We start from the raw sequence: 18,626 nt of genomic DNA, 5'->3' as shown, positions 1-18,626 counted from the left end.
TCTCTTATATCCTACTTGTTACTGAATACTCACACAATCGAAAAATCCATATCCATATGTACAAAAAACGATGAATTCGATAGAAATTAAATTAGAATCTCAATTTACTATTTTCACAATAAATAAAGAAATTAACATTTGTGTCACCGCAATTTGATATGCCTTTTATTTATTTTTCACACTATGTACAGAATTACAATTCTTATTAAATTTCCTCAATTTTCAACAAAAAATTTTCAGCTATAGAAGTCACACTGTGGCAATTGCCTTACCCAAACGACTAAAATCAACAATAACCAGACAATATCATTTTCAGTGACGATAATATAATGATTAAATTACAATTCTATGCCCACAAATACCCCTAGCACAATTTTTCATTAATCCATACCCAAAATCGCGTATTTTGTTCATTTTATTAAGAATAAAATGTATTCTTTAAATTTATTTTTTATCTTCTTGAAATGAGTTTTGTATAAAAAGTACGTTCTTTATAGTACAAAATTATTGGAGTTTTTCCAGTTTAGTATCGGTGAATTTTATATAATGAAAATGAATATTATTAACACAGCATGTATCTCGATCACGATAATGGGGGCTTTATATTCCAATTAAATGAGAGGATGAATTGAGATGTCTGTGTCTATTCAATAACTAAGTGATACATTGAAAATCAATAGCTTTTGAGATTCACTCTATCTTCACTTTATCACTTCGCTATTGAATTGTGTGAATTATAAACACCTTGAGTTCTTCAATATAGAAATAATCGAAAAAATATTGCCATTTTCGCGTAATTGGATTATTGCATGACTGTTTTTCCATTGAACAACAATATAAAAATATCAAATACGTATGTATTTTAGGTTCAATTTTCATACACCACAATAAGAAAATCCCATACAAAATTCCAATTATGAGATTCGTAATTTAGACCTATAATTGCTGAAATGTCAATAGGAAATGCTATTTCCTGGTAAATGATAGTGATGCAACGTTCGATTAAATGCAAGCGGAAAAGTATATATTTGACAAATAAAAATCCACAACAATTTCAATATAATTCAATTCCCTAATTTTTCTTCAATCCGCAATACTTAGTAATACTGAGCAACTCGTTTCCAGAGAAGGTTCATTTTTTTAATAGCATCCGTAATGAAAGCGCCATAATTTTAATGATTGCAAGCGATTCAAAAATTGTTACCCCGGACTAACGTCAGAGATGATTCATCGTTTATCTCATGAGATGTGAAATGAAATGATTTTTCTAGTCGGAATATATTCATATGGAATTTGATGTGTATACCATTATCGTGAACACAGTTTGATAAACCATTATTTTGACAATAAATTACAAAGACGAAAATATATATTTATAGGAATTTGCGAAGGCATTGGCCAATCAAAACAGACGCTTGAAGATTTATTCAATTGAAGGAATTTAGTCGAAAAAAAATGTCTGTTTTGTCCCACCTTTCCTCCAATTGTTTAATTTACCTTCTATTGTGACAACTTCAATTTCTACCTAGTATCATCGCTGTTTATACTGGTGTAGGAAGTTGTTGGGTTCGAAATATTCTGAACAAGAGTAGTCGTGGAGTCAACGAGTGAGCGCCCTGCGATCTCGTTGACGCCTCCATTTGGTTGGAGATCACCTCTGTTTCGCCGGCGGGACATCACGCCTGAATTCCCAAAAAAAAATACCCAGTAATTTCACAATCTCACTTGAACAACTAACGTGTTAGTATCTCCACAGATTGCTAAACGCTCAAGAGTCATGATGAAAAATAAATAAATTTCAATGACAAATATATTGATTAATATGTATAAATAATTTAAAAAAAAAAAAAAAAAAAACTATCCATTTCGAAGAGGAACTCAAAAAAAGTTGTTCCATGTTTTCCCCTAGAATGAATAGTTTCTGAGATAAATCAATACTTTAGTTTGTAATGAATCCACCGTGACTGTATAAAAAATCAAAGCCAGTGTGTAAATAATAAAAAGAATAATAATAATAGAGGGCAATAGGCTTGCCTACCTATCTATCACAATCGAGAGCTCGGAATGTACTTGTGATGGGTGTAGTGGGTGTATTTGTATTGCTTACTCGATGATTTAATGAGGTTTCTTGCACGTTGTCCAGATTTCCGCGCATGGCTCTCCGGTGATGGGCTAACTTCTCTCGATTCATAGGTGAGCCTGGAACCGATCGATTTTCAAACGGTCAACTCATTTCTGGCTCGATCCAATTATCATCATCGATGTTTAAACAAAATCATTACGTATATGAAAACACCTCATATCTGTATTTATTATTGGAAACAGCCATTACACCCGTCATAAAAGATCTTTTATTGAATGTGTCATTGAATTTACACTAGCCCGCGTGAATTTATTATTGTCGAGCTGGGCGTTTAAACAATCAGTGGATCTTTCAATAACAAGCGAGAACGATTCGACCTTACCTATATAACTCAGGAGAACTGGAAGGAATATGAGACCATGAGCTGCACCAAACAGCACGATTGCCAGATACATTCTGAAGTAGAATACCTGAGACGTATACCAATAAATATATTTAGTTGTGAGCCAATATAGGTCTTGTGGATGACAGGCGTCAGTGTGTGTTAGCATTCATTCCATCGTTACTATTTTTCACTTTGAAATAAAATCGAGTTTTCGTATAACATCGGGGAGAAAATAATATTTCCAACTCACTTTGAATATTTGGCTCTTAGCAAAACCGAGAACGATTATTCCACCGAATTTAGTGAGAGTTATTCCACTGAACACAGAGCTTCCCATGTTCGTTACAGCATCAGCCACTCTTTCTATTCTTGTCGCTCTGACGGACATTGAAAACGAGTGAACCAGGTGACTGCAAAATTCTACAGAGATACCAACAGCCTGCAAGTCGATTAATTATTAATAATCAATTATTAATTAATTTAATTTTTGGAAAATTCATCGTTTAAAGTCAGTAGCTAAGTGGTGAAATGATATTGAAACTGATGATAATTGTCAATGACTCACCATAACAAGATTAACCAGGGATACGGCATTGAGAGTGATATGCCACCAGTACATGAGGCCCCCAATATTAACCAAAATCATGGTAATGGTAATTACCACGACGAACGAGGAGAAAATGTCCAATCCCATGAGGAAGTACGTCACCAAAAATATTGCAAGGAGAGAAATTCCCAGGCTCTTCAACGTATCAGGCCACATTGTCAAATATTGCTCATAGAACACATAAAATACACTGTAAGGAAAGACCTCAGTCCTCTCAGTGCGGTTGGCTGCCTCTAAATGGCTATTTATCATATTGGTAATATTAGCTGATATTTTTCTGGCCGCCCTCATAGACTCATAATAGTCAGCAGAGGTCTTCAGGATCGAGTGATAAGTCATAAAGTACGAGGCTCCAACGTGCGACAAATTAGTAGTGGGATTTAATTGGTAATTGACCCCTTGCCCATAGGCAGCATGTCCAGCCTTCACACATTGATCATTGGGATTGTCATTCAAAAAATAAGACACATATTTCTCGAAAGACACTTGATCAGGTCTGCCAAATTTATTCGTACGTTTTGGACAGTTGAGGCACCTCATATTCTCATGTGGACAGAAGGAATTATTCTGTGGGAAGTACTTACAGCAGTTGTCAGCCTGACTCCAGTCAATGTAGTCGTCTAGCCAAGAGCTCGCTGGCTTAGCTACATACGTAATATTGGGTTGCTGAGCTGCAATGAATACCTGAGTCGATAGGGAATCAGAGTTGCACCACTGACCACCACAAACTAAATTCTGTGTCCTTGTGTCTGAATAATTCAATCCCTCTTTAACAACGAAGTACATTGGAGGCCCAATGGAGAGATACTCATTCAGTGACTTGAAATATTTCAAGACAAAACTGTCCTCTGGCATGGAGAGCTCTTGGTCGAGTCCAATTTCAATATGAGGCACCACTGCTATGCTAGTACACAGCCAACCGAAGAAAATCACCATTACTCCAGCACGCACCCATTTGTGCAGCAAAAATGGAACATAAGCAAGTTTAAAGATTTTGTATAAAACCCCATCAACAAATTCTTCCCCACTGTCCTTCTTAGATCCCCGAATCCAACAACAGATATCGAATCTGTTTCCAGAGTGTCTGAGGGTGTCCAGAGTTAAGAGGCTGACGAAGCACGTTATCTGGAGTAAAAAATCAAAAAGGAGAGCCATCCCGGCGTAGAGGGCAAAGGCCTTGACAGCAGGCATGTCCGAGAGACCCCCCAGGAAGAAGCAACAGCTCTCTGAGACACTTGTCAGAAGCATACTGGGTCCCACCTGTCCCAGAGTACGTCCTATGTGCTCTGGAATGGACTCGTTGGGCCTCCTGCCCTCCCTCTGGTGAGTCTGGACAAGGATGAAAACGTTATCGACCCCCACAGCCAGTACCAAAAATGGAATGACTTCGATGATGATCAAAGTGGCTGGCAGTCCAATGAACCCAAATAATCCCACAGAGCATATAACTGATGTTAAAACTATGAGAACTCCTCCTAAACCCAGGGTGATTTTGGAATCGATGAGCAATCGTCCGCAGGACTTCATCTGCCCCAAAGAAACAGTGATGTAGGCAAACATAATGATGTAGGAGACGAGAATCGTCGATATGTCAGACTGTGATTCTCTGTAAAGCTCGTCCTCTATAGATCTCTCTGATGTGAATGCAACGTCCATATAAATTGGTTTTTTCGTGGCTGCCCAATGCTTCATGTACTCGATGTAGCTTTTCTCCCACTCCATTGCAGGCTGGAGCTTCGATTTATTGTGATAGTTGTTAACGAGGAAGGTCAGAACAATAGCAGTTGCTTTCTCGTAATGGGGATCTTTTAGAGATTGTCCTGGTTTGAGAAATCCACCCACTGCAATAGCTGGCTCTATGGGTCCTCCATAGGGTGCAAGGCATTCTGAATTGTATGGATTACTCGTACACGTTTTAAAGTGATCGAGATACGTCGTTACGTAGCCGTGCTCCTTTATGGTTTTGTTGAATCTCTTCATGCTATTGCCCCAATAACCCCAGACACTCTGGATTGTGCATTTTTCGACTGTTGGAGCCACTGTGAAGGAATTTGTTAGTGGGGCGAAACAGATATCGGCTAAAGTGTAGTTGCTTTCAGTCTTGATTGCTTTGATATCCTCCTGGAGTTCGAGAATGGTCGTAAGGAACTCTCGATGGAATACTGGGCCAAAGGTGATTAAGCCATCAGATGTGTTGTGGATTATATTAGGTAGGCCCACAGCGGAGATTATTATCTGCTCGTTTCTGTAGAAAGGCTCGAAGTGACTATCGAAGTACTGTCGCTCCATTCGAGCTCTCGAAGTCGCTGACGCCCAGAGCTCTACAGGGTCTGTTGTTACATGAGTGTACCTGATGCCACAACCGAGGACGACGATTATACAGGCACCCACCAAGAGAACCTCCACCGGATGTTTGGCGCAGAAGGTGCCCCACGCACAGAAAAACTCCTGGAGGAACTTGTCAGTATTCGCTCCAAGTTTTTCAACCACTGTTGATTCCTCCTCTTGAAGGCCATTTGGTAGGTCGTCTGCAGAGGTAACACCTACAGGATGTTTCCAATTAGGAGGATATATCGTTGAGATAAGCACATATGCCAAGCAGAAATAACAACACGTGGGCTGTACGCGATGTGTAATCAAGGGGACTGCAATGATTTTCCATTGCTTCCATTTGACTACGTGATGAGAAAATGGTAAATTATTTGATGGATCAAGGGGCAATAACTCGATGAAAATTCACCTAATTTCTCGAGGTATCACCCCTCGCAAAACATGTAAACAGACAAACATCAAGTGGTGCTGAAAATAAATAATGTAAAAATTTGATAGACAATTAACAAACAAAACAGAATCAAGTACGAAAAGTGCTGTGAGTGGATCACGCAGGGGGAATAACAAGCAGTTAGTGACAATTATAGAAGCAAAAGTAATATTTGATGTATAAATAGAACAATGAGAGAGTGAAGCATCGAGGAAACATACTGGATCTTTTAGACTGCAGTGGGCTGTCCTCCTGATCAGCAGCCAGGGCAATACGTGCACCATCTCCAGGGTGATGTAAACCAGCGGTGAGACGTCTACCCACCTGTCTCCCTACTTCCTCGCCCCTTGCAACTACACACGCACCATAAAACATTTGTTTTTTTTTTTCGTTTTCTCCTATTTGTTTTTTCTTTTTTCTTTTTTCTTTTTGTTTTTGTTTTTGATGTTGTTGTTGTTGTTGTAGTTTTAATGAATAAAATTGTGTGAATTAGATCTAGGCGAATTGGAATGTGTGAATAATAATGTATATATCGTATTTGTGCCACAACTGCTAGGGGGTTGGGCTATGGTATTAATAACAATGGAGGTCTGCTCCAAAAATTTAAATAAACAGTAAGTACGCAAATAACGCAGGATAATCAGTATTTAGTCATTTGAATGAGACCACCGCAGCTTCAGGCTTCCAGTGAAATAAGAATATTTAAAAATGCCAATGTATCCCAGCGACGATGATAAAATCTCGGTTGAATATATGAGTTGCGTGAATAAATGAAAATCCTCACTGTGGAATTTTTTTGGTCACTCGAAACACTCGTAGATTTTATCGATCCCTTACCTATTTTCTTGCGGTTGGTGAAGCAAACGATCGATAGGAGGAAGAGAGATGTTCCCATAATGAAGGTAATGATCATTGTGACTGCGTAGCCGTCGTGACCGATGAGGGTAAAGGGTTGGGGTGGCAGGGGGGCTGGCGGAGGCACAGGACAGCTCTCTTCGCAGTCGACACAGCTGCAGGCGGCTGTTGTAGACTGATATGATCAAATTACCATGAATTTTTCATTAATCATCTCAATTATACTTATTGACAGTTTCATAAAGGAAAATAGCATTCAGAATAACACTTTAGATGAGCTGAATTTGATATTTACTAAAAATTATAATAATAATTAGAGGTAATTACGTTGTATGGTTTGCTGCAGGGTGTAATATCGGGATCCAGTGGAGTGAAATTGCCAACTTTCTCGTCACTTCCAATGTAATCGATTTGAAATGGTACATAGATATTATCAGTAGCATCACCCATAAATTTAAACCACCTTTCGGGAGTGCAATGACTGGATCCCCAATCTCCGCACATGAGGTCGAAGGCCAGCTGACCGGTGCTGGGAACTGACACTTTGTTACATGATTTATAAGTCCCCTGTAGATACCTATTAGTGATGTACATATTGATCCCATCGATGTACGTGTTGTTAGGTCCAAATTGAGTTATATTCATGAATTCATTTTGACGGGGACTGCACGTAAATTCACAGAAATGTTTAACCAAATTTCCGAGACAACTAGGACAACGAGCAAGTAAATTAGCAGCTAAGAGAATATTGTTGTCGAGAATTTCGAGTTGCTCGGAGTCACAGCATGTATTAATAGCTTGACCTGGTGCCTTCATCATGTGGGGACAGTGTTTTGCTAGGAAACCCTGACCCCTGGTGTCCAAGGGTTTAGCAGTGCCGTTGTAGGGGCAGTACTTGACGTGACCGAGCTCGTCTTTGAAGCAAGTTCCGTACCAGATGCAGTGGCCATCGCCCTTTATAACCTGATGAAAAAATGGCAAATTGCAAATGCTTTCCACCGGCTTCCAGCCACTCCGGATTACTAATGACTAATTAGCTGCTAGTGAGTCATCGATAAAATGAGCTTGATAAATCTATTGGCATGAATATCCTCAACACCAACGTTTTTCGTGATAATTTGTTTATCGATATTTCTTGTGATTGATTGATAAAAACAGTAATTAGAAAATTTTTTGTTCGCCAACGGTATCGATTAGGTGGTTTAGTGACTAGGAAGAGTTAAAAGTATGGGATCAAGGCCGAGTAATCTTTACACCTTTGATTCAATTCGACCCCGTCACGTATTTCCAGTTCCATTTTCCAAACAGTTAACATTGACCGATTCAAGTGTCCAAGGCATGCGAAGCCGCCAAAGAAGATACGTAGAAGGACGGATTATTAAATTAGACACAAACGTCTTGTCAGCGATTCATCGGTGTGACGTTGGGCCCGGGTAAATATTATTAATTAAAGGTGTTAGTCAACTGGGGAGGGCTGAAGAGAATTAATCCTCTCCACTAAAATTTCATAGGATTTTTTTTTTTAATTTCAATTACGGAATTGTGCTCACCGTAACTGCTGCAATGGAGAACAGAATCAGCAATAATGACGCTTTTATCGATGACATTCCAGAGCACACAGTCATAGTACCTATGGCTGTCGACTCTGATTTAAATAAATATTGATGGTTAAACTAGGAAATAACTATCACAAGTCACTGACTGTTGAGTGGATTGGGCAATTGTTTATTATTCGTAGCATTAATCTCATCTATTGTTTGGTTTTGGGGGGAATTTATGGGATATGTTTTCACTGCTAAGTGAGAAATGAAAACTGACGAAAAATTATTACTGATGGCTGTCGTCCACTTCTCCCTACTCCACCCTGAGTTTTATGGACTAGTGCGCATGCCTCAAGTGTCAGGAGGTACGGAGATGACGGAGATAGCGGAGATTGACGAAGGTGAACGAACCACCGATGTATGACATATCAAAACGGCATTTGTATTATTCGACTTTAACCCGATGATTCATTTATTCTATTTCGTCATTTTGCCTTAATTGCTGCTTATTGAAGGACTTAACGAGATGTAATATCGAGAAATCTTGTAAGTCAATTATTAGACAATGAGCTGTGTCTGATAACTGGATTTATTTTAAATTGAATTATATTTCATTTTATTTATTCTGTCTATTCTATAAAAAAAAAAAAAAATCCCGTCCTTATTTTTCTTATCAAGAGGACATGATGATCGGAATTGATCTAGGCCAGAATATGATTAAATGGCTTTCTTTACTCTTTGGCATAATTAAACAGTTCACTTTATTAAATTATTGACAAATTTTTACTCAATAGTACGAAGATTTATATAAAATCTAATTTTTTTTCCATGGAATTTGACCAAGTTATTTAGTAGTTGATTCGACTTAATATGAATTCGTTTCAAAGGGAACTTAAAAAGTGGCAGTGATTGCTACAATTTAGAAAGAATTTTCTTGAAATGGAAAAGCGTTTAACATTTAAATATTATCGTTTTTCATTCTGTACAATGTAGGGAAGGAAGTAGTGAATGGATGAAAAAAGGCATAGCATTACATTCATACTTTTTTACTAGCGTAATGCTCAATGGGTCGGACAAATTGCAATTTATGCGGATAAACATCGTGCAAGAGAGCCTCCAGGATGATATGTGTTATGAGCGCAGTGAGACCCCAAATTTTGTGGCCAGCAACGGAATAAGTTGGTAGTGTATAATTATTACGAAACTGTGTAAAACCCCAATGATTAGGATCACATAACGATTGTAAACTGACGACGAATGCCTTCTCAACCTCGTGAGGATTGAATTGCAATTGTTGGGGATCGACGTGACCGATATAGCCCAATACTGGCATAACGTGAACATGTTTTCGTCCAACAATATTTGCCCTTGACCAGACGTCCACTGAGTTTTTTGGGATGTTCAGCTCCTCCCAGGTCTCTCGCAGAGCGGTTTCTTCGAAACTATTATCGCTATGGTCTCGCATTCCACCGGGAAAGGATACCTCTCCTTTATTCTGACTGAGTTTTGTTGATCTCAAGGTGTATAGGAGACCCATTTCATCGTTGTGGATGCAGAGAGGAACCAGAACTGCCGCTGTTCTCGCCGCCTCCGAGTGGCCACTTTTCATTACTGGACACTTTTGCAATCTCTTTATACATTCATTTCGGCTTTCTGTACTGAGGATCACCTCCGAATTAAAACGATCGATTGCAGCTGGAGTCTTCTTGCCTTGATTACTCAGATTTTGCGCCAGTTGAGCAATCTGAAATTGGTTTTTTCTTTCACAAATTCTGCGCTTAGTGAAATATTCCGACTAATTATTTTTATTTCATTTATTATCAAAAATTAACAGGAAAAAATAAATTAATTTTTCCTGTCAATTTGAAAATTCTAATTATATATATGCATGAATGAAATTCCGGCGGAGTTTGTAGATGAGTTAGAAATCTGATTTATCAACGATTTCACAATCGCTTGAATAACAGATATATATGTTTTGATCTTATCGATATAAAAAAATTACTTACAACAGTACTCCGCTGCCGCAAGAAATATCTGAATGCATTGTATTTATTAATTGCCATGGACCCCCTGGGATGTAGAATCAATTAAAGTAGAGGGGTAAAAATGAAAAAAAAAAACCGCACACGTGAAAGACTGATGACACGAACGTCAAAAATTTTGCAAAACCAAATAGCTATTTTAGGGCATTGGTAATGTTATAGTGGAAGAAATAATCCCTGTGAAAAATGGAAGGCTATCGAACATCAGCGAACCTGGTGGAAGGTTCAAGCCTCAATCCTTCTTTACACATTGTTAATTATTTGTTGACGATTGACAGTTAGCTCGTCACGTCATCAAAATTTCAGGGAATTTGTTTATTCTAATGAATGGACAAGGTATGAAGACGTGCGATGGTCTCGACAGCGGCTAAGGATCTCCTGGCAACTTCGGCCTCTATTTGCACAGCTTTACAGTTTTTAGCTGGCACGTAAGTGAAAATAACCCTAATTATGCCCCTAATTACTCGTGGGCGGTGTTTTTATTAGTGTTATTTGCAGACTTGTGTGCAGAAAATTCATAAAAAATGGAACAACTGGAGACGCATCTGCCCTTGCCTTCATTACGTGTCTGATGTCGTGAGTAGATTTAATAAGTAATCAGCCTGTTGAAAAATATAATTATTTCGGAGATATTTCTCGAAAATTACGAGAGTTACTGATTTGATTATTGTATTCACAGGTGTAGCTTTTGGCTTCGATATGGGCAGATGATTGGCGACTTCTTCGTTGTCTGCGTCAATATATTCGGGGCTCTTCTACAAATATTCTACATTGTAATTTTTGCATTATTCAGTGTTAAGAAGGCGTTGATTTTGAAGCAATTCGTGGGGGCTATTCTGTTTATTTCGGGAGTTTATGCGTACAGTATTGTTCACACAGACAGGATAAAAGCTACTGATCACATTGGCTTTCTCAGCTGCAGTCTCACTATTTTATTCTTCGCCTCCCCCTTGACTATGCTGGTAATCATTTGATAACCCTCTTTTTTAAATCTCCAAATAATTTAATTCATCTCCTTTCAGGTGCATGTAATCAAGGAAAAGAATACCGACAGTCTACCGTTTCCTGTGATAGTGGCCTCATTTGTCGTCTCCTGCCAGTGGTTTGTCTACGGAACTCTGTTAGAAGATCCCTTCATGGAGATACCCAACTTCATGGGATGCATTCTCTCTGCATTTCAACTATCACTATTTGTTATTTATCCAGGAAAAAAACAGAATGCTGCGCATTTTATATAAGAAGACTATCTGAAATATTTTATGATTGACTGACTGCTTGACTAACCAATAAATGAAATATTGGTTATATCTTCTAAATCTGTCTCTATATATTCTATTCAATCTTGATGAAATATATATTTTCCAAGTTGACTCAACCAGAGAATATGCATGCCTTACGCGAACAAACTGAATTTGACAATTGATGTGACAATTGAGGAGGTATTCACTGGAATTAAAAAATTCGAAATTTAAAAAAATGTAGTGTACTATATACTATAGTGCAATGGACGAAGCTGTATATATTATAGATAAAAAAATTCGAAGCGCTCCGGAGCGGAGTCGCCGTTTCGTGTGGACTTGCCTGAAGGTGTTAAAAGTCTGATGCAATTCACATCGTGCTTTTCCATGTCCCTGCGGCATTCTAAACCTCTGTGAAGTGTCCTGTGTCATACGATATCAGTTAATTAATCATCAGTTTACTTACTCATTGCAAAATCACGATGTCCGAGGAAGATAACGTAAGTGTATGGAGACTGGATTAATTTCGGAGCGGTGTTGGTGAGGTTTTTGAGGATTGATCCTCGATGGGAGTTCAATTGTCAATCGAACCTCGAGCATGTCTATAACCCAATAACCCAAGGTTTGTGCTGGCAGAGCGACTACAGGCGAATCGGTGATTTATTTGCAGGTGTTCGACCCGACCCTCAAGAAAAAGAAGAAAAAGAAGAAGACGACTTTCGACCTGGACGCAGCAATGACCGACGGGGGCAGTGGCAACGAGGCGCCTGAAGGCACTGGTGATAAGGAAAACCAGGAGCCAGAACAGCACCAGCTCGAGGATGATGATCCCCTCGATCTGGAGAGCTTCGGCAAGAAGAAGAAGAAGAAAAAGAAGGCCTTCAATCTGGAGGAGCTGGAGACTGCTCTACCTGATAACAAGAAAGAGGTAAAAAAAATTGAGCAAAACGAAAACTCTACGGCTAATCTGGTGTAAAAATAATTCATTAATTCATTAATTAATTTAGGATTTAGCAGAATCACGAACAGAAGAGATAGCAGTCGACGATATGGATCTCGACATGGACTTCTCGAAATCGAAAAAGAAAAAGAAGAAAAAGAAGGATCTCGATGAACTTGTCGCCGAAGAGAAGGAGAGAAAGGAGAATGAGGACAAGGAAAATGGTATGTATCCTCTCGTTAATGACTCATGGATGTTTTGAGGCTATTTACGTGGCGTATTATTTGTTAACATGCTGCACTAATCCTGAGCGAAGTGCAGAGTACGGTAAGAATTGAATGGGGTAGGGAATAAGATGTAATGCTCGTTATGATGGAATCATCATGGGATGAAGGCAAAAATGAACACTTCACCTTTTTTTATTCATAATTTTTTGAAGGATAAAACGATCTAATGGTGGACCTTAGCTGTCGAAAAAAAAAAAAAAAAATGCAGGGTGTTCATTTTTCCCTAAAACTGCAATTTCAGGATCGGACATAATTCGATTCTTTTATTTTAGTCGAGGACACCAGTCTCTGGATCGGATCAGACAGAGACTACACGTACGATGAGCTGCTATTGCGAGTATTTAATATCATGAGGGAAAAGAATCCCGATATGGTGGCCGGTAAGAAACAGAAATTTGTGATGCGTCCTCCACAGGTCGTTCGTATTGGTACGAAGAAAACATCATTTGCCAATTTCACTGAAGTGAGTAAAATTCAAATTACAAACAGCGAAAAAGTATGGTTCTTCAATATGATAATTTATTGCAATTGTTGACAGATTTGCAAGACTCTTCATAGACAACCGAAGCATCTATTGGATTTCCTTCTGGCTGAATTGGGTACGAGTGGCTCGGTGGATGGTAATAGCCAGCTTATAATCAAAGGAAGATTCCAGCAGAAACAAATAGAAAATGTATTGAGACGTTACATCAAAGAATACGTAACGTGTCACACCTGTCGATCTCCAGATACTATCCTGCAGAAAGATACTAGGCTCTTTTTCCTTCAATGTGAAACGTGTGGATCGAGGTGTTCAGTAGCTAGCATAAAATCCGGTTTCCAGGCTGTCACTGGAAAGCGTGCAGCTATTCGTGCAAAAACAGCTTGAAGATTTTTGTATATTTTACACTCAACTATCGAAATCTCCATTGTAAAACAATTCCCACGAGAAACCAATCTGTATCATCGGTAATAAATTACTCCACGAATTATCTCAACATAAATCTATCACCCTTAATGACTAAATAATTATTTTATTCATTTCATTTCTTTAATAAACTTCAATCCAATATCTGTCAACAATAATGAATACAAAATCACTAATATACAATTTCATAAAAAAAAAAAAAAATCCATTAATTAAAGTATTCATCACTTGGACGAGGAAGAAATTGTGGTAATAGAGATGTGTACGAGTAGAGTGGCAAGTTCCAGGTCCTCGCTGTACTGATTCTTCAGTGGAACACTTCTATACCCAGTCCTTAAGCACTGGACCTGAAAAAATAATTAATTTATTCCAATAGACTCTTCGGGTGAATAATATTTTTAGCGAAAAAATTAAAAAAATAAAATAAAAACCCACCGGATAGGTGGCCTGTCCTAGGAAATTGCAGTCCCCGAAGACATCCTCGTCCTGCACGAGAAACCTCAGCAGGGCGAAATTCGGATTGACAACATCAAACTCACAGGCTTCATTCCACATGGGATTGAAGCCATTATCGGAGATGGTTTTAGTGGTAAGTTTGGTGCCACTGTCGTACTCAGCCCCCAGAACCTCGACCTCGACATAAGGACTGGCTGTACCTCTCCCCTGCTTGTGAAGATGTCTGGCCCCAATAATCTTTAGATGAAACCTCAAGATGTCCACCCCTCTCAAGGTTCTTTTATCACCGGTGATGTAGCCCTCCTGCATCATAAACTCAGGCTTGAGAACGTAACCACAGCTTCCATTCTCCCTGAATTTCGCCTGATTCAGCTGCATCGCCTTGTCCCCAGTCTGATAATTCAGAGCCACCATCTGGCATCCAGCATTCCAGTAAGGCACAGGATTATAATTGGAGGAATCAATCCTCTGTCCTTTTGGGTATACCCTGCTGAACTGAATCTGGTGATATTTTAAGAAGAAAGCCTGCTCTTGCTGGCAAATAAGCTTCTCCGCCTTTGTTTCAGGGAAGCTGCTCATCTCCTGGAAGACAAAGCCCTTCGTCACCCTTTCCATGTCAAACGCCACAGACCTGCAGTAAATAATGAGATTGGACATCTCCTTGGCAATCCTTAGAGCCCTCTCGATCTCCTTATTCTGGTTTTCTCTGACATTGGCATGCTGTGCAGTCTCCTTAATAGCCCCGACCCACTCGAGAGCAATATCCTTGGATGGTGTGCAGGCCTCAAAAACAGAACACATATTAGGATTTTGAATCTTGATGCTCCACTCGAGTCCAGGCCTATCAGCCACAGCAATTTCCACTACAGCCCCAGTTATGTCTAACGCTCCCTTCTGGAGGTGTCCAAGGAGCATCGCCTCAGTTGGATCGAGATGCTGTTGTTCGCCCTCGATGCCCTCGACACAATCAATCTCCTCCACATAATTCGCTGGAAACCAGTGCTGTTTCTTCCCCCCATAATCCCCTCGCCACCAGCCACCCTCCTGGCGGTGAACATTCGTGATGATAGCATGTTTAACTAGAGTAAGTTCATCTTCCCTCCTGGCTTTGTAATCATAAATAGCCTTGACAGTGACTTTGGAGAGAAAAGCAGCAGGATCCATATAGCCAGGTAAATCATAATCATTCTCATCCTCGTCAGGCACCTGATTGAGACCATCAATTGAGCTTAGGACATTTGCTATAATCTCCGAGCTGATTGGAAAAGCCAGTCTGACTTTCTTGTACAGAGGATGACGCTCATAGTAACTCACCAGCTCCACAAGACTCTCAAATTGAATGGAGCCCACTGTATACAGCCTTCCCTCAAATTTAATTCTACAGTGTTTAATCTTATTCTCAGCCCTGAACGATATAGCGTACGTTGTATAGCTATTGTTATTGTCCTTCTCACTGGATCTTACGAGAAAAGCACCATTTGTTGGTATTCTCTTGAGAACATCCTCAGCAATTGTTCTGGTGCATTGGCTGTGCCACCATTCTTTCTCCTCATGCTTGCAGGGCTGGGGTACCGGTTCCCTCAGGGTTATCAGAAACTCCTGGCTCCTCAGTGGATGATTTCTGTAATGAGTTATCAGGGAATAGAGACTGTCAAAACAAACGCTGTCGATGAGATAGTACTGAGTCTGGCCCATGCTCTGCTTCAACTTAATCCTGCAGTGATTGACCTTTCCCTTTCTCCAGAATGATAAACAGTAATCTCCCACAAAGGTTACACACTGCCTAACGAGAAACGTGCCGTCCCCCAGGTGGGAGTACCTCCTGAGAAGTTCTTCAGCCTCTCCCCTTCCACTTGCCAACTTGCCATGGAACCACTTCTCTCCATAATGGAGTTCGTCATTGGGAATTGAGTGGCCGTTGATCCTTCTCGTCCTCGTGATGTTGTTGAAACTCCTCGTGTCCGAGGTGAAAGATCCCTCCCTGTTCTCATCAGTCTCATTATCCTCCTCCTCGACGTCCTCCACCTCATGACTTTGGGTAAATGTGTCTGTGTAGTACAAATGCTGCTTGGTCAGTATGAAGAAGTGTGGATACCACTCCCTCTCAGTTATATCCTCCAAGTAGAGGATTCCGTTTTTCACAGTGTTCCTTAGGTCCATCTCGTGGGGAAGTTGCTCATTGTTTCTCACGATAAATGTGCTCTCGTCAACGCCTTCAGGGAGTTTCTTGTGTTTAAGAATAATTTTTCCACGAAGTGCATGAGGGGAGGGAAGTGACGTTTCATTTTTATCGATGGGCTGAGTGAGTAGGCACTCTCCAAATACCTCCTGCATAGTGGCAGCCATTTTCCTTTGCTGTGGGAGAGTGCAGTTGTCCTCAATGGAAATTATGACAGGATAATCGGAGGTGGCAAATGCGTGCTCTTTAATGGTCTTGATGACATCGAGAAATTTGATTTTCGTGGTGAGAGTGTGGCCATGAAATATAAAGGGCATTCCCTCGGGACCATCCCAGCAATCCAGCTCGATACACCTGCAGCCTGCCCTCAGAGCTCTAACGTAGGCTTGACAGCTACTCTCGCTACTGATCTGATCCCCCATAAGGTAGGTGTTATGAGAGGAGGCTATCCAGTAGTGAGAGAGTGGTTTTTTCATGTCATGGGTAGGACGATTGTATTTGTCATTCCATATGTCGTTCTGCTTCGAGTACAGGAAGTCTATGAACTCGTGGTATGTGAAATACGGCTCCTGTACGTCCCTCTGGGGATCCTGTAGGTAATCCCTCATGAATTTCGATACCAGAGAGGAGGTGGTGCTGAGCGGATCGTCCTGCTCAGTTGTGAGAAAGCTCTGGAATTCCGAGAGTGTCACGATTTTTCCTGTGTGCGAGTATTTGAGACTCAGGATGTCCCAGTCGCAGAGGGCCGTCAAATCGATCATTAATTTGTGGTACAGAGTGACAAAGTCGTCGAATCCCAACTCTGTCCTGTCCCTGGTGTCTACCTGCTGGAAGACCTCTCGCAATTTATTAGTGGAAATTTTGCAGCTTGCTCTGGGCATAAAACTCTTAATGTCCTTGAGGCTAACCAACTCCCGACTATTTTCCATAAAGTAGAACTCTTTTCGCAGCCAGCGTTCCACCTGTAGGGGGTAGGGAGCTGTTATCGTATCCTTGACGAGATAACGAAGACCCTTTACCCAGAGCTCGCACTCTTTCTCACTGAAGGCTGATGTTGACAGGGTCTTTAACCGAAATTCAGAACCATAATAGATAACAAAGCACCTGAGATTCTCTATTTTCTTCGAATCCTCTGGCCACTTATCGAACTCCTTCGAGTTCTTACCCACGACGATCTCTTTAATCTCACGGATCTCAATTGTCCCATCGAAGGGCCTGTATGTGGGACTCTTCGCCCATACCACTTGTCTTGTCTCCCTTCGAATCATCAGGGTCTTTTTCTCTGGTTTCTTGCGCTGAAAAAACTTGGTCACCACTGTGCCACGCTCCAGCTGGCTTATTATTTGCTCCATCTCCGGAATTATTCCACTCATCTTCATTGGTTTATCCAACATCAGTTTAATAAAATAAATCACCAATTTATTCACTAAAAAAATTCACTCCTATTTATAGTTTAATTTCTTCAGAGAGACAGGTCCACTCGGTAAGTAAATCACCCTCAACCCCAGCACATTGAATTCTCAATCCTATCATCATCATCATCATTATCATCACGAATGAATAATCCTCGTCATCTTCGACGACAAATCTAAATTTCAGGTTCGAGTAATGCAACACATACAATAACAAAATAATTTCAAATAATAATAATTCATTCAACATAAACGCTGAACTGAGTGAGACCTTCAGTATTTTTGCTATAAAAATCCACTGATCTGTGGGTAAATTAACTAATTGATGTAAAATTAAAGTTTAAATGAGATGTGCATATCTGCAGTCACTTGCATGCAGAAGTATATAATGCAGCAACTGGTGAATTGATGAATTTAGATAAAAGTACTTGTGATGGTCAATCGGTGCTCGAAAATGTTGGTTCCTAGCATAGTTGCCAGATGGCGGTTTTTTTAAAAAGATTTTTTACAGATGATTTTATACAGTCAATAGTTAATCGAGTGAATTCCCGGACTCGCACTGAAACGAAAACTTTAAGTCGTGTTTATATTTTTTTTTTCCACCCAGAAACAATGATTTTTAGCGGAGGAAAAGTTTTTATTGATGGGGCAAATGATTGACGTTAAATTATCATTTTTTTTTAAAACAATGTAAAACATTTTTAGATTTACGTCGATTTACGGTGGTGAGGGGAGTTCGGAGGGATTTTTGAGGCCGACCGGTAATATCTCTTCTTTGTCAAGGTGGTAAAATCGCTTCTAGAATCTTTTCTAAAGATAGAATTAAAAGCAAAGTAGAGGGGAATTTAAATTACAGGTGATAATAGTCAAATAACTATTTTCCTAATTGAATTTGATATGTGATTGACGAGCACTCCCTTAATTCAAATG

General features: G+C 39.8%; 5 protein-coding genes across 8 annotated transcripts; 2 read left to right on the top strand and 3 right to left on the bottom strand.

The window, feature by feature from the left end:
• Window positions 1-131: 131 nt before the first annotated feature.
• Npc1a (Niemann-Pick type C-1a) lies at window positions 132-8,785 on the bottom strand. Of its 4 annotated transcripts, none has more exons than XM_011313953.1 (9): window positions 8,242-8,785; window positions 7,019-7,654; window positions 6,674-6,866; window positions 6,058-6,189; window positions 3,034-5,618; window positions 2,719-2,907; window positions 2,466-2,553; window positions 2,039-2,199; window positions 1,591-1,682 (listed from the first exon to the last, which is right to left on the bottom strand). In XM_011313953.1, the coding sequence occupies exons 1-8, from the start codon at window positions 8,314-8,316 to the stop codon at window positions 2,039-2,041; spliced, it is 4,059 nt and encodes a 1,352-aa protein (XP_011312255.1). In that variant the 5' UTR covers window positions 8,317-8,785; the 3' UTR covers window positions 1,591-1,682. The 4 variants fall into 4 exon arrangements, with proteins under 4 accessions (XP_011312256.1, XP_011312255.1, XP_011312258.1 ...); XM_011313955.1 differs by having other exon boundaries at window positions 1,594-1,682; window positions 2,108-2,199; XM_011313954.1 differs by lacking the exon at window positions 2,039-2,199 and having other exon boundaries at window positions 132-1,682.
• Window positions 8,786-9,262: 477 nt separating this feature from the next.
• Window positions 9,263-10,428, bottom strand: LOC105272069 (nucleoside diphosphate-linked moiety X motif 8, mitochondrial). The gene is made up of 2 exons (XM_011313950.1): window positions 10,242-10,428; window positions 9,263-9,976 (listed from the first exon to the last, which is right to left on the bottom strand). The coding sequence occupies exons 1-2, from the start codon at window positions 10,296-10,298 to the stop codon at window positions 9,269-9,271; spliced, it is 765 nt and encodes a 254-aa protein (XP_011312252.1). The 5' UTR covers window positions 10,299-10,428; the 3' UTR covers window positions 9,263-9,268.
• A 109-nt stretch (window positions 10,429-10,537) lies between these two features.
• slv (saliva) lies at window positions 10,538-11,593 on the top strand. The gene is made up of 4 exons (XM_011313949.1): window positions 10,538-10,705; window positions 10,776-10,853; window positions 10,957-11,239; window positions 11,300-11,593. The coding sequence occupies exons 1-4, from the start codon at window positions 10,629-10,631 to the stop codon at window positions 11,513-11,515; spliced, it is 654 nt and encodes a 217-aa protein (XP_011312251.1). The 5' UTR covers window positions 10,538-10,628; the 3' UTR covers window positions 11,516-11,593.
• A 299-nt stretch (window positions 11,594-11,892) lies between these two features.
• On the top strand, window positions 11,893-13,713 carry eIF2beta (eukaryotic translation initiation factor 2 subunit beta). The gene is made up of 5 exons (XM_011313948.1): window positions 11,893-12,015; window positions 12,186-12,443; window positions 12,523-12,679; window positions 13,015-13,205; window positions 13,281-13,713. The coding sequence occupies exons 1-5, from the start codon at window positions 11,998-12,000 to the stop codon at window positions 13,608-13,610; spliced, it is 954 nt and encodes a 317-aa protein (XP_011312250.1). The 5' UTR covers window positions 11,893-11,997; the 3' UTR covers window positions 13,611-13,713.
• A 102-nt stretch (window positions 13,714-13,815) lies between these two features.
• On the bottom strand, window positions 13,816-18,095 carry sl (small wing phospholipase C gamma 1). The gene is made up of 2 exons (XM_011313947.1): window positions 14,085-18,095; window positions 13,816-13,996 (listed from the first exon to the last, which is right to left on the bottom strand). Exons 1-2 carry the CDS (start codon window positions 17,676-17,678, stop codon window positions 13,874-13,876), a joined length of 3,717 nt encoding a protein of 1,238 aa, XP_011312249.1. The 5' UTR covers window positions 17,679-18,095; the 3' UTR covers window positions 13,816-13,873.
• Window positions 18,096-18,626: the final 531 nt, after the last annotated feature.

The sequence above is a fragment of the Fopius arisanus genome, unplaced genomic scaffold (assembly GCF_000806365.1).
Source record: "Fopius arisanus strain USDA-PBARC FA_bdor unplaced genomic scaffold, ASM80636v1 scaffold00135, whole genome shotgun sequence".
NCBI lineage: Eukaryota > Metazoa > Arthropoda > Insecta > Hymenoptera > Braconidae > Fopius > Fopius arisanus.
The sequence above is the reverse complement of the archived record's forward strand: the minus strand, read 5'-3'. Positions and strand labels throughout refer to the sequence as shown.

What these genes read in the sequence shown, in the direction of transcription:
- eIF2beta (XM_011313948.1), top strand. An exon ending in TACCTGATAACAAGAAAGAG is followed by an intron (nt 12,444 to 12,522) that starts GTAAAAAAAATT and finishes TAATTAATTTAG; the next exon opens with GATTTAGCAGAATCACGAAC. An exon ending in GAATGAGGACAAGGAAAATG is followed by an intron (nt 12,680 to 13,014) that starts GTATGTATCCTC and finishes CTTTTATTTTAG; the next exon opens with TCGAGGACACCAGTCTCTGG.
- LOC105272069 (XM_011313950.1), bottom strand. Translation starts at nt 10,298, where the DNA reads ATGGCAATTAATAAATACAATGCATTCAGATATTTCTTGCGGCAGCGG. An exon ending in TGCGGCAGCGGAGTACTGTT is followed by an intron (nt 9,977 to 10,241) that starts GTAAGTAATTTT and finishes AACCAATTTCAG; the next exon opens with ATTGCTCAACTGGCGCAAAA.
- slv (XM_011313949.1), top strand. Translation starts at nt 10,629, where the DNA reads ATGGTCTCGACAGCGGCTAAGGATCTCCTGGCAACTTCGGCCTCTATT. An exon ending in TTACAGTTTTTAGCTGGCAC is followed by an intron (nt 10,706 to 10,775) that starts GTAAGTGAAAAT and finishes TGTTATTTGCAG; the next exon opens with ACTTGTGTGCAGAAAATTCA. An exon ending in CCTCCCCCTTGACTATGCTG is followed by an intron (nt 11,240 to 11,299) that starts GTAATCATTTGA and finishes ATCTCCTTTCAG; the next exon opens with GTGCATGTAATCAAGGAAAA.
- sl (XM_011313947.1), bottom strand. Translation starts at nt 17,678, where the DNA reads ATGTTGGATAAACCAATGAAGATGAGTGGAATAATTCCGGAGATGGAG. An exon ending in TAGGACAGGCCACCTATCCG is followed by an intron (nt 13,997 to 14,084) that starts GTGGGTTTTTAT and finishes TTATTTTTTCAG; the next exon opens with GTCCAGTGCTTAAGGACTGG.
- Npc1a (XM_011313954.1), bottom strand. Translation starts at nt 8,316, where the DNA reads ATGACTGTGTGCTCTGGAATGTCATCGATAAAAGCGTCATTATTGCTG. An exon ending in ACTGCAGTCTAAAAGATCCA is followed by an intron (nt 5,619 to 6,057) that starts GTATGTTTCCTC and finishes AACATCCTGTAG; the next exon opens with GTGTTACCTCTGCAGACGAC. An exon ending in CTAAGAGCCAAATATTCAAA is followed by an intron (nt 2,554 to 2,718) that starts GTGAGTTGGAAA and finishes TATACGTCTCAG; the next exon opens with GTATTCTACTTCAGAATGTA.